The sequence below is a fragment of the Triturus cristatus genome, chromosome 9, assembly GCF_964204655.1.
Source record: "Triturus cristatus chromosome 9, aTriCri1.1, whole genome shotgun sequence".
NCBI lineage: Eukaryota > Metazoa > Chordata > Amphibia > Caudata > Salamandridae > Triturus > Triturus cristatus.
Genome location: NC_140592.1, coordinates 44,550,065 through 44,563,001, shown reverse-complemented (window position 1 = coordinate 44,563,001; position 12,937 = coordinate 44,550,065). Strand labels below are relative to the sequence as shown.

At 40.1% G+C, this 12,937-nt stretch overlaps 1 protein-coding gene across 1 annotated transcript in view; it reads right to left on the bottom strand.

Moving 5' to 3' along the window:
• Window positions 1-609: 609 nt before the first annotated feature.
• PRKAR2A (protein kinase cAMP-dependent type II regulatory subunit alpha) overlaps window positions 610-12,937 on the bottom strand; it is an 826,119-nt gene continuing 813,791 nt past the window's right edge. The window contains exon 11 of the mRNA XM_085624357.1: window positions 610-7,082. Coding sequence (XP_085480483.1) covers window positions 6,949-7,082 — 134 coding nt within the window. The 3' untranslated portion in view covers window positions 610-6,948. The remainder of the gene's footprint in view (window positions 7,083-12,937) is intronic.

Sequence of the window (12,937 nt, the reverse complement as noted above, 5' to 3'; positions counted from 1 at the left end):
ACAGCTTGCAGTGTTTTTAGAAAAAAGACAAGTAGCTCTTCAGTAGCCTGGTCCAGTGAGAGCAAGAGCCATATATCATCCAAATAAGATGTTGTCTTTTAGGAATAAACTCACTTTTTCAAAAAGAATAAATGAAAATGTGTTTGATTTTGTTGTAAAAATTTGATTGAGGAATACTGGTCAGAAATTAACCCAAAATTAGAAAACTACTGCTATCAAAAGGATAAATGTAAAATAACACTTTGCTCTCCAGAAACAAATAGCAAAAATACTATTTAAACAAAGCAGTCTCACTTCCTTAATGAGACGCGTGGGGCAAAAAAGAAACCTGCATTTCATAATATTCGATGTCTAGTGAAATACAGCAGCCAACTGTCTGCGCAGTCACTTCGAAAGTGAACATGTCTGCAACATTCTTCTGGAGCTTAAGTTTACTTCTGCAAATGAGTGAACTTCAGTGCCCTGTGTTGTATGCACCACGAAATTAACTAACTCAACCTTTTTGTTCACAGAGAAATGCTGCCTTCTTAGTAACTCTATGTAACTAAATTTTGCATTTCAGAATACCTGACACGGATTTAAACAAAAAACATGCACAATTGTGCAAAGTAGGGTACATTGTGTCTGCATTTATTAATAAAAAATACGGTCATGCTTAAGTGCAGGAGCTATAATGCATGTACAGTACAATATTGTAACTGTTGAAGGATCAGTGAATGATAATGCTGTCGAGTGAAAATTAGATAGTTTACCAGTGTACACAAGAGGAGAACCAGAAGGCTTAAGAACTAAACAAAATATCTGAACGCAACATACGAATTTCCAGTATTGAAGAATTAGGCAACAACCCAAATGAACTACAAAGCATTTTCAAGCTTGAGGTAGCATCTTTAGGAAATATCGCACACAAATTCAAAACAAAAAGAAATAGTGCATATTTTGCTTGAAACAGGGATACTACAAAGCCTACATGTACATAAACTTTTCCATGAGGTTAGTGGTACTGACTGTTCTCTTGCACTTTTTGAATCTAGCCCTGTAGGATGTAAAAATACTTAATCAAAAGGAAGGCCTCCTCAAGTCAAACATGCAGTAGGACTTGGAACATATCTGCTAGCAAATAAAGACTAAGTGGAGTGAAAACAAAAAATGGTATTTTGTCCGAATGGATGTACAAATATGTAAAAAATTAAACATTCAATTACAACTAACTTGAAGCGAAAGAAAAGAGCTGGCATTCCATTTTTAATACTCAGCAAAACCGCACATCTCTTTTAAACAAACAGTATCCATTTTGTGTGTTTTAATGCATTGTAAAACGTGTGCCCGATGAAAAACGAGTATCATGTGTAAGGACACCATTAACCCCTAAAGGCTCCTCTGACTTCACAAAAATCACAAACCAAGTCGGAAATATTTCAAAAAGTCTCTTGAAGACACAATCTCTTTAGCCACTTTGCTGCTGAATTCTCATATTTACCTCTCCCAGTTCATAATATCATTAAGCAATTTGCAATCCTGTTTGTGGAAGGAGGAACTCTCCATGCTAATACTTACTGAGAAAAAGAAACAACTTCACAAATAAGTTTACCAAAAAAGCAAAAAGTGCGATACTTAATAGGACATGAATAACCAACTTACCTTTGACAGATAAGTGAATGGAGAAAGGACTATGTTGTACGAAGATGTAATGGCATTTTGACACCAATAAATTGTGTTTCTTCAAGTAAGATCAGCTGTTATGGTCAAGGCACACTCTCCCATCCACTACTGCTTGTGTCAACATGTAGGCTTTTCAAGCATACCTGGCCTTCCTTTACCAAACAGCACGTGAGACAGGACAGCAGAACAATTTACTAAATATCAAGTAATGAGCTCCTACTGAAATACAAGCATGCTTGGCTTCTTGTGACAGATGGCGTGGAATGCTGGGAGTTTCAAATAAAACATTAAAACCATGAATACAATTTTTTCTGGAATTTGGCTGTGCTGTTTAATGCAGAACGGATTATAAAGAGATCAATCATTATACTACTTCAGTAAAAGTAGATAAAACTTGAATATACCCCACTGGTGAACACACCACAGCTTTTCTAATGATAACCAAAAGTGTTATTTTAGCTAGTACAATAAAATATGCACAAATCAAATCTTTTGTTGAGAAGGAATAGAAAGTTGGTGCAAAGTGAAGCAAACATTCAGCATCTCCTCCCACTAATCTCATACTGACATTTACATGTAAAAACCAACCTTTGCAGTTGTAGCAGGCATGAAGCAACTACTTACCTGTAACACATTTTCTCCAATATGAAATTCTCGACACATACTACCAACTTTCTTTCATAATGGTGATGTTATAATATAGATACAAAACAAATTCTAAACCCATATCCAAAGGGTTTGTTACATAATCTTTAGATCTAAATTCTTCCGTAGCAGAGAACAAAAGTAGTATCCAAAGTTTTAACAGTTGGCAATCTATGTCAAGAACTGGAGAAAATCTGTACAGGCAACTTATTTCTTTATAGCAGATTATCTTCCCTAAGAACCCAATCTAGTTTAGAAAGCAACTAAGCAGTTTTAGATTCTGACATCAGCAGAAACAAAGGGTCAGTAGTCAGTATATTTCAAATAGCAACTTCCTAAACAGCTTTCCAAGAGACACTTGCTGAGGTAAGCAAAAAATGTTGATTTTCTGTCTGGATAGACTTTAAACCCTTGGAAGAGAGGAACATAACTGATCCGGCAAGATAGAATAACTTTCTTTTTTTGTAGGGGCTTATTCAGAACAAAAAGAAGATCTATATTTCTTGCATGTAGTTGAGTTACAGCACTAGCCTGTTCTAATTCTGTTCTCTTAAGATGCCCATCCAAAAAGCATCAGCGAGACCATGGGAACAATACAGGGAAACAGATTTTCAGGGTGAGATGGAATTGCAAAAACAGTGAAGAGAAAGTTCAGAAGTAATATTAAGAGAACTTCCTCTGTTTCTTTGGCGGTTATTATAGGATGATAGTTCTGGGTCTGTAGTCTAACGGAAAAGAAAATATACGAAACGTATGCCATCAATCACTGCAGCTTTCTGGAGTTACTTATAGGAGTCGGTGCTTCTCTCAGTGTTTCAAGTAAGTTTGATCACAAACATGAGAAAACATACTAGGGTAAAGGCTATTGCCGACCCCAAATAAGAATAAATAATTGGGAGTTCACAGCGTGAAGTGAAGTCTCAAACAATTCCTAATCCACCACCTCCCCAGCCCCTGGTGAATTATTGTTCCTAAACTGTCAAAGCAACATAAAATCTATAAACCCTTTCACCTACTTGGTGATATTAAATTTGTTAGTTTTTCTAAACAAGATGTGGAAGAGAAAAGAAAGAGCTAAAAATGTTTACGAAAAAAAACACTACAATGTAATGGGTCAATTGCGGGTAACAAGGGAAAAAAAAAGGCTTTCTACTTTAGAAAAACATGATTCAACATATAGAGCTCAATACATTTGTGGCTGGAAAGCCAATGCTACATATGCAAAATAAAAACATATGCTTAACTAATTCATTAGAGGCCTTCAGAAACTCTTGTGCTTGTATATGCCCACCATACAACGGCGTGTCAAGACTTGCAAAACACTTCTTATTGGTTGGAAAAATTAGCAAACAATGTGGGATTTGGATGTCATAACCGGAATATTTATGACGCAACGTAAAAGATTTCAGAAAACTGAAACTGCACTCTAAGGAGATAGAAAACTAAGAGAAGCTGCCCAGCACTATTATTCCTAAATGTCAGACTTCGGTTAAAAACTCAGAAGATGTCTAGGGACATTACAACAATGTCATTAAGCCTGGATCGAAAGTAGGCCAACAGGGAAAGAACACCTTGAAACTGAAAAAATGTATTAAAAATAGTCTGCAAAGAAGAAGCTCAGTGTATAGCTGTAGCTTACAGGACAAATGTCAAGTACTAGCCCAACCTTGCATGTGGGACTGATGAACGCCTGGATAAACTGCAGCATAACAGGCAGGTAGGAGTCAAATTAACAATATAACAAGAAAAGTAGCACAGCAAGTAAAACCAGCACAAAAACACAGATGTACGCCAATAAACAGCACCAGAGAATGGGGATATGAAAAGACTGTAGGGTGACTGCCATTCTGAAAAAATTTTGAGAGCTTTAGTTGAGACGGTGTGCTTTAGAGACTGCTCAGGAATAAGTGAAAGTGTTTGATAAGAGGGGGATCGGGCTCTTCAATTCCCGGAGGTGAATGAAGGTTTTCATTGTACATTATGTTTCGATTAGGTAAATAATGGGTACTTTCGTCAAAATACACAATGGCACTTTTCTAGTATTCCTGTATTCTTAAGCTCACAATCACTAAACAGATTTCATAATACAACAGAAGACAGTGCAGTGATAATTTACTGTAGAGTTAGGAAGCCTTGGTGGCTACAAACGATTTAAAATCTTGAGAGCACAAAGCAGATTTCAGCAGCTTGTGCGCTCAGAGAACACAGGACGGCAAAACAATTGCGAACTCCTGGAAAACCAGATATGTTTTCAATCTCTACAATTCTCTCTCCTGGGAAAATCTTAATTACTCAAGCAGCAGGAACACTATTCACATTATGAGTGAATGGACCCTGTACAATCACTTTTCAGAACTAATTGGGAGCACAACATAAACTAGACTTTAAAAGTAATGTTTTAATATTCAATCAAAGAAAAGTAAAAATCATTGGCAATGTCAGTCTCTTGGATCCCTTTTGTCACTCAGGAAATGTACATAGCATTGTGTGTTCAGTTTGCACTGGCTGGAAAACTAATCTAAAGACAGGACTAACAGTACAAGCCATAAACGTTTTGCATACAAATATTTACAATATGGCAAAAGTAATTCAGGTTTCTGCCCTGTTGATAGCTGGGGAAAAGAGTAAGGTATTCTTATTTGTTAATGGGACCTTTATAAATGCCCCCAAATTCCACTTGTAGCTCCAGAAGGTCTCTTGCGTCATGCTTTGTTCAAATATGGGACCTTTAGGAGAAAAACATTGTAATTAAGAGAAAACCTTGAGACAGAAAATGATGGAAACTGGACCCAGGATATTCATGATGATTTTCGAAGGGCTCTGGGAAACTCCTGGTATCAGCTTTAGGCAGAAAAGTGCAGCAGAGAGAGTGGGAAAAGCCTGATTGACAATGGAAGATCCATCACAGCAAGTAGCTGTGACTATCAAAGAAAGCACTGCGCATCGAATAGAGCTGAGAAGCCTAAATCTTTCTTGTGCAACGGATCCAAATCTCCTCAAAAAGAATAGATCAGACAAAAACAAGTGAAAAATGGAATGCCTTGGAGCAAACATTAATTCTAAAGTAGTAGTTTTAACAAGACATATAAATAAGGACGACAAATTATGCTGTTTGAAACGGATAAAATCAGTCACGTGGCATAGTTGTCACTGAATAGCCACAAAAAAGTTGGGAATCCAACAACAGTTCAGAAGTGCTACACCAGCATACCACAACCTGATTCCTTTAACTTGAGAAAAAAGTATATATACTGTTACTATTTATTACTGGAATCAACAAATGATTCCTCTCACGGACCCAGATACATTAGTAAAAGGCAAGATTTCTCATGAGGTGGGAGGATGGAAACACACAATTTTTTGTGCACAGACCAAATCACTTCTAGGAATTATTCTAGTTATATATATTTCTGGGTCATTTTGCCCTGTTAGTAATGTTTCAGTATCATATTTGGGGCAATACTGTAAGTCAACTATGTATCAAAATAGATAATCAGACTTTCCAGTGCTTAAATACGTTGACTACCATACGGTGAACTATAATGCCTAATACACATTGATGTGACAATAGTGAGTGAAAAATAGGCCGAAAGATGTCATAACTGTAAATTATTCTAAAGCACATCAATGAAAAGCAAAATGTTGCCAACATTTGTAATCTTTAGATTTGAAAATATAGTTGACAAGGCATGAAAAAGAAAAAAAGGAGGGCAACCTGCAATAGACATTTCTTAAAATTACAAAATAGTTTGCTTTCTTTAAAAATGTTTTAAAAATAATCAATTGCAGGGAGAAATGGAGCGAGCACTAAAGGATAATTGTAAGAAGGAGGAATATATTTCTTTAGTGACAGAAAATCTGAATAAAACAGATACAGATATGAAGTAAACTAATTATTATACAAAACTGAAGATTGCCTTCTGGACATGTGTGCTAGAAGACGACTTAGGCAATGGGACAACATTTGTATAAAAGCCAAAAAAGGCCACTTGTTAGCGTGAATTAAACTTCAACATTTATAGAGAAATATACCCCTCCTCCTATTCAGACTATAACCATTCATCGAAAGTACCATTACAACACTTATTATTAAAATAGTGTTTTCATTATAATTTATCCTTAAGTGAGCCTTTTCTTTTTTTTTTTACGCTGGCTAACTGCAGTTCTTATTAAACAACATATATCGTACAGCTCAACATTCAAACCTTTGTCACTTCGGCACAGAAACGTAGGAATTGTACTTACAATATTATGAACAGTCTATTATAGAAAACATTTCTGTCGATGTAAAAGTTTGTTGAAAACATCTTGGGGTTAGTTACTATTTTGTAATACTTTGGGCTTTGTATCAGGCACTTAAATGGTTAGAGTGACATGCCATTTGAACCAGGCGAGTGAAAGAAAGGTCCATGCCCCTCTTATTTTATAAATACTATTAGGTCTAATAATGTGAGTTCAGCAGCAAAGTGGAGGCACAGGTTGAAGCCCTACCATCCTGTGCTGAGACTTTTCTTTTTGCAAAATGCCCATAAAGACGGTAGTAGTAACTGTTCCGTAGTGCCCATTTTCCTTGTGTGTTGTGATGCAGATAAGAGGCTCTTCTCTGTCTTTTACTAGGAAGGCACTGAGGTATGGGGTGCCTTAATTCTCTGGATCCTTTATGTCCAAGCTGGAACCAAACAATGACACCAGCTGCTCCTCGTAATGAGAAATATTCCTTTTCATAATGTCCATACAGGGTCCAAGCAACCTTTCAAAGGCCTGCACATCCATAACTGTATTTAAAAAAAAACAGAAAAAGATGCACATACACATTTTTAATAACACTGAAAATTTTGTGAAATCAAATCGACTTGCTTTCAAATTCAAAGTATCACATTTATCACAGATTTAATATATCTGAGAAAGGAGAAAGAACATTTTCAAATGTTAAAGTACAGTGCAATTTTATTAACAGTTGAAGCAAACGACATCAACTTTAATCATAAAAAAATAAATTAGTAAAACTGATACTTAGCTCTTAATTACCAAACATGTGTGACAAAAATGCGCATGGAGGTCAGATTACTGGATGACCTCTAACAGGACACTATTGGTAACATGAGGTCGCCAACAGAGCTACATCTATCTGTAGGAGTACCCAAAACATTGCAGGCATTAATTTACCTGAGTGTATTAAAGATCACTTGCCATTTGAGAGCCTATAATACAATGAAATGAGGCCCAAGGCCTTTAATGGCTATAAGACAAAGATGTGCTTTCCTACCTCTCTCATTTACCTACTAAACGATTTGTAAAGCACCAAAACTCTTCCTCAGTAACAGACAGTACCTCCGCAGCACACAAAGCAGGATCACGATTTAAAATCCAAGTTTTAAAACAATAAATATTTGTCTATTTAGAAGTACGGGAAGCATAAAATTAATGGATCAAAATGATCTTGGGGAAAACATGGATTTAAAGAACTAGTTACTTACCTTCGGTAACAATATATCTGTAAGAGACATATTAGTTACAGATTCCTTACCTTAGACTTAACCCCAGGCGTCAGACTGGATTCAGAGATTTGTTCTTTAGCAGTACCCCTGCGCGTCGGTAGGTGGCGTTGGTCGATTCCTTGTCCGTCGTTGGCATCATAGTCGCCGGAATGACGTTGCGGTGTCTAATTAGACGCCACACCCTGACCGCTGACATCAGTTCTTTACACGTCATTCCACCCCAGAAGCGCAGAGCCATGCAAGACACTGACCACTGGTGCACATAACTTGGGCCCTGAAAGGCAGTACATTGCTCTAGAAGTCAGTTCGCAGAACGGGGAGGATGGGTGGGGCGGTAACGAATCTATAACTAAAAATGTCTCTTACAGATATATCGTTACCGAAGGTATGTAACTTGTTTATCTGATAGAGACTTTTAGTTATCGATTTCTCACCTTAGAATAGATACCCCAGCAATACCAACCCCCGGAGGTGGGTCTGCGAACTAAGTTCACACCTGAAGTTCTGGAGAACTGAACGGCCCAAGAAGGAGTCTCTCCGGACTTGACTATCCAGTAATGGTTAGTGAACGTGTACAGTGATGCCCACGTGGCTGCTTGGCACATGTCACGGATGACGACTCCACGTCCCAAACCAGTAGTGGCTGCTGTCACCCTAGTGGAATGGACACGCAGCCCTACTTGAGGCTCCGTTTTCGCCAAGGAGTAACAGATCTTAATGCAAAGGACAGCCCGTCGAGAGATGGTCCATTTTTGCACTGCCTGACCTACCTCGGCGCCCACATAGCCAACAAAGAGTTGATCATCCACCCGGAATTGTTTTGTGCGTTCCAGATAAAATGATAACGCATGTTTTGGATCGAGTCTTAACTCCTCCTTGGAAGGATGCGAGGGTGGGAAGAATGTGGGTAACATGATGGTCTGTCCTATGTGGAAAGAGGTAACCACTTAGGGAAGAAAAGAAGACCTAGTTCGAAGGACAACCTTGTCTGGATGGACAGCAAGGAAGAAAACAAGGTACTTAACTGTAACTACAGTTATCCAGTTTTGGTATCTTACATAGATTCACATGCCTGAATCATTCCCCGTCATCGAGATGGGAGCCCCACGGTAAAATACAAAAGTAGTGCCATACGTAATAAATAGACTTAAAGAGGCCATAGGCTATACCTTAGTAGCCTATCTATGTCCTTATAGGAAAAAGGACCAAAAGTCAGCTCCAACACCCTCTAGAACACTCCCAGCAGAGGCCAGTTCTCATCAGATTTTCCAAGCACAAGTGGGAAGTAAGTAAGGGGGGGGGGGGGGGGGGGACGAGGTGCATGTGAATCTATTAAAGATACCAATACTGGATAACTGTAGTTACAGGTGAATAACTTGTTTTCTTATCCAGTATTGGGGTATCTTTCATAGATTCACTTGCCTGAATCAGAGTAGCAAGCAGTACCCTAATTGTACTGTCGTTAGCGGATGGATGGGAGACATGTATTTGTAAACTCCCAATAGACATCCATATCCTTGAAATATTGTAATGACAAATCATTAAAAGCAATAATCATAATAAAAGATACAGCAGATACAAGTATGAGAATATATGTAAATTCAAGCATAGTAACGTACAAATTGTGAAACATAGGAGCATGAATACTGTAACCAATATAACAGTAAAGAAAGAAAGCAAGCTAATAGGAGACAAGCCTTTAAGAACTGTAAAGAATCTGACCTTAGTGAAAGAGATGGCATAACACAGCTTGTCCAACCGCTGCATCCTCCTTTTGTGCAGATTGGAGGCAGCAGTGTCTTGTGAATGTGCGGACATTCTTCCATGTCGCAGCACAACATATTTTGTTCAGTGTAACCCCAGCAAACAAAGCTGTACATGTAGCAACAATTCTGGTGGTGTGCTTTAGCCTTCATTGTGAGAGGTTTATTGGCTTTTAAGTGGCAGAATTGAATGGCAGATGCGACCCATCTAGCTATTGTGGCATTTGTTACTGCGGTTCCATATTTTCCTTGACCGTAGGCCACTAACAGTTGATCAGTCTTTCTGATCTCTTTTGAAGATAAAATTTCAAACACCTTTTTACATCCAATGAATGTCAAGCCCTTTCAGCTGGGCTGGATGGATTCGGAAAGAAAGTTTGCAGCATTACTTGTTCATTCAAGTGAAATTGCGTCAGTACCTTCGGAATGAACTTGGGATTTGTTCAAAGAAATACGTAATCCTGTGTAAAGCATAAGAAGGGTTTTTTGATCGTAAAAGCCTGAATCTCACTAACTCTTCTTGCGGAAGTAAGAGCCAGCAAGAGGATTACCTTCCATGTAAGGAATTTAAGCTCTGCTTTATGGACCGGTTCAAATGGTTGTCTCATCAGTTCTGCTAGAACCACATTGAGTTCCCACTCTTAAGGAGGTGAATGCTCAGGAGGTAAAGCGTGAAAAAGCCCTCTCTTGAACTGTTTTATAAGAGAAGATGAACATAAAGAAGGAAGCTGAGGAGATTTCCAGGACCTAGAAAGAGCAGCCAGGTGAACCTTGACTGACGAAAAAGTGAGGCCAGACTTGGCCACTGAGAGCAAGTAAGGTAAAATCTGTTCTGCAGGGGCTTGAACAGGATGAACTCCATTGGTTTCACACCAACTATAGAATCTTTTCCATTTTAGATGATATGTTTTGACAGTGCTGTCAGCACAGGATTTAGACAGTATGTCTCAACAGTCCTGTGAAATATTGAGGTCTGAACTCTAGGAATTCAGGAGCCATGCGTGCAAGCGCAGGGACTGTGGATCCGGATAACATTGTTGTTGTTGGATGAAGGCAAATGGGTCTGTTTGTGACAACAGAAGAAGCTCCTGGAACAATACTGTCTGGGCCAATGGGGCGCAATCAGAATTAGGTGGCAGCCCTCCAGTTTCATCTTGCTGAGCACCCTGGGGGTTAATGGAATGGGGGGAAAAGCATAGGCATAAAGCTCGGACCATCTCATTGAAAGGGCATTCCCCCTTGACCACGGTTGAGAGAACCTGCTGGCATAATATTGGCATTTCTTGTTCTCCTGCGATGCAAACAGATACAGAGCTGGTTTGCCCCATGTCAGAAAGATTTTGTGCAGACCCTTGACATGCTAGGCCTTCAAGGATATTCCGTGGAACGTTGTCCATTCTCAAACTTCCTGCGCTTCTTGGGAAAGCGTTGCGGATATTGTTCGGCTGATTTTAGGCCAAACGGGAGCACCTTGAATTGATAGTGGGTGCCAGCCACTGTGAACCGTAGATATTTTCGGTGCTAGGGATGAAAAGGGATATGAAAGTATGCGTCTTCCATGTCCAGAGAAGTCATGAAATCTCCTTCGCTTAAGCATCCCAGAATATCGGAAAGCGTTACCATCCGGAGTGAATGTTTTTTGAGAAACTTGTTGAGTTTGTGGAGGTCCAGAATCGGTCGCCATTCTCATGACTTCTTTCTGATTAGGAAGAAATGGGACTAGAAACCTGTTCCTTCCTGTGTGGATGGTACTTCTTCTATCGCTTCCTTGAGGAGCATGATCAAGACTTCTTTGCACAATAAGTGAAGATGAGGGGGAGGGGGACCACTGGGCGAAGTAGTAGGTGGTTTCTGGACAAATTCCAGTGTGTGACCCTTGGTGACTAGGTCCAGCACCCAGCGGTCTGAAGTGATCTCGTGCCACCGCTAGGCATAAGCAGAAATTCACACCCACTGGTAGGGAGGGAATTTTGACTGGCACCCTGACAAGCTCATTGCTTTCTGGCAGAGACTCGGCCTTGTTGCTGTGTTCGCTTACGGCTGCCCTGGCGAGAGAAACCAGCCATCGATGACCGATGGTACGAAGACTGGTTGTAAGACTGGCGATATTGAGGCTGGTATTGTCGATACTGTTGATTTGACTGATAGCCGGCTCGATATGTTGTGGATCCTCACCCTCTGGCTCTCGTGAAAGGCAGACGTCTATATTGCAGAGCGCCCAGAGACTTTGCAGTGTCCGTGTCATTCTTTATTGCTAAAAGAGCCTCATCGATATGTTTTACGAAAAGTGAGTCCCCATCGTACGCCATGGCCAGGATCTTAGTCTGGACCTCAGGTCTGAAGGTAGTAACTTTAAGCCACCCCTAGCGTCGAAGAACTGCTGCTCCAGCCAATTGCCGAAAGCTTGTGTTGGCGATGTCTAACGCACAATCAATTGTCTCGGAGGCAGCTCATTCATCCTCTAATAAGATCTTCCGGGCCTCCTGTCTTTGTTCCTTCGGGATGAGATCTATCAATCCTGCCATATCGGACCACATTTGACAGTCATAGCGGCTAATGATTGGTAAAGCCTTAGCAGCTCTAATTGTTGCCGCTGCCATAGAAGAGAATTTCTTCCCCATAAGGTCCATAGGACATCCCTCTCTGTCTGGAGGAGTGGTAATAGGTGTTGCGTGGTTCTTTAAATGCCTCTGTGCGGCCTGAGATATGACCAAATCTGGTCTCGGGTGTCCTACAAGACAAGATGGATTGTCCTCTGGAGCGTGATATTTTTTTTCTCCACACGAGGTAGCACCGCTGGCATGGATGCTGGCGTCTTCATGATTTTTTACACCCTCCTGCCAGATGTAATCAATACTAGGAATAGAGCGTATGACCTCTCTAGTGTCCTCTTTAAAATCATGTAAAAAACAGTCTGTTTGCTTGACAGTGATAGGTAGTTGGAACCTAGTGGCTGCCCTCTGCATCAAATTATGAAATCTTCCGATGTCTTCAGGAGGAGAATCGGAGGGTAAGTGTGGAGGAGGAGATTGTGTCGGGATTATATAATCATCCCAGGGATCCGGAGCAATTGCCTGATCAGGCAGTTCACCTTCCTCAACTTCTTCATCCGAGGAGGAAACGTCCTGGTGTCCAGTGTCAGGTGAACCCGGGGCATGAGCTGGTGTACTAGGTATAGTAGGCTCTGGTACAGGAGCAGGAACCGCTACTTGAGGAAGTGGGGTCTCTGTCGGAACTTGCTGAGGAGGAAATCTTTGATGGTAATCAGCCAACATAGCCTGCAGATCCTGAATAAGTGCTGGAGGAAAATGAGCCATCTCTCTATGGCGTGGTTCCTGTCTGTGATGGAACTGATAGGCATGACGTGGA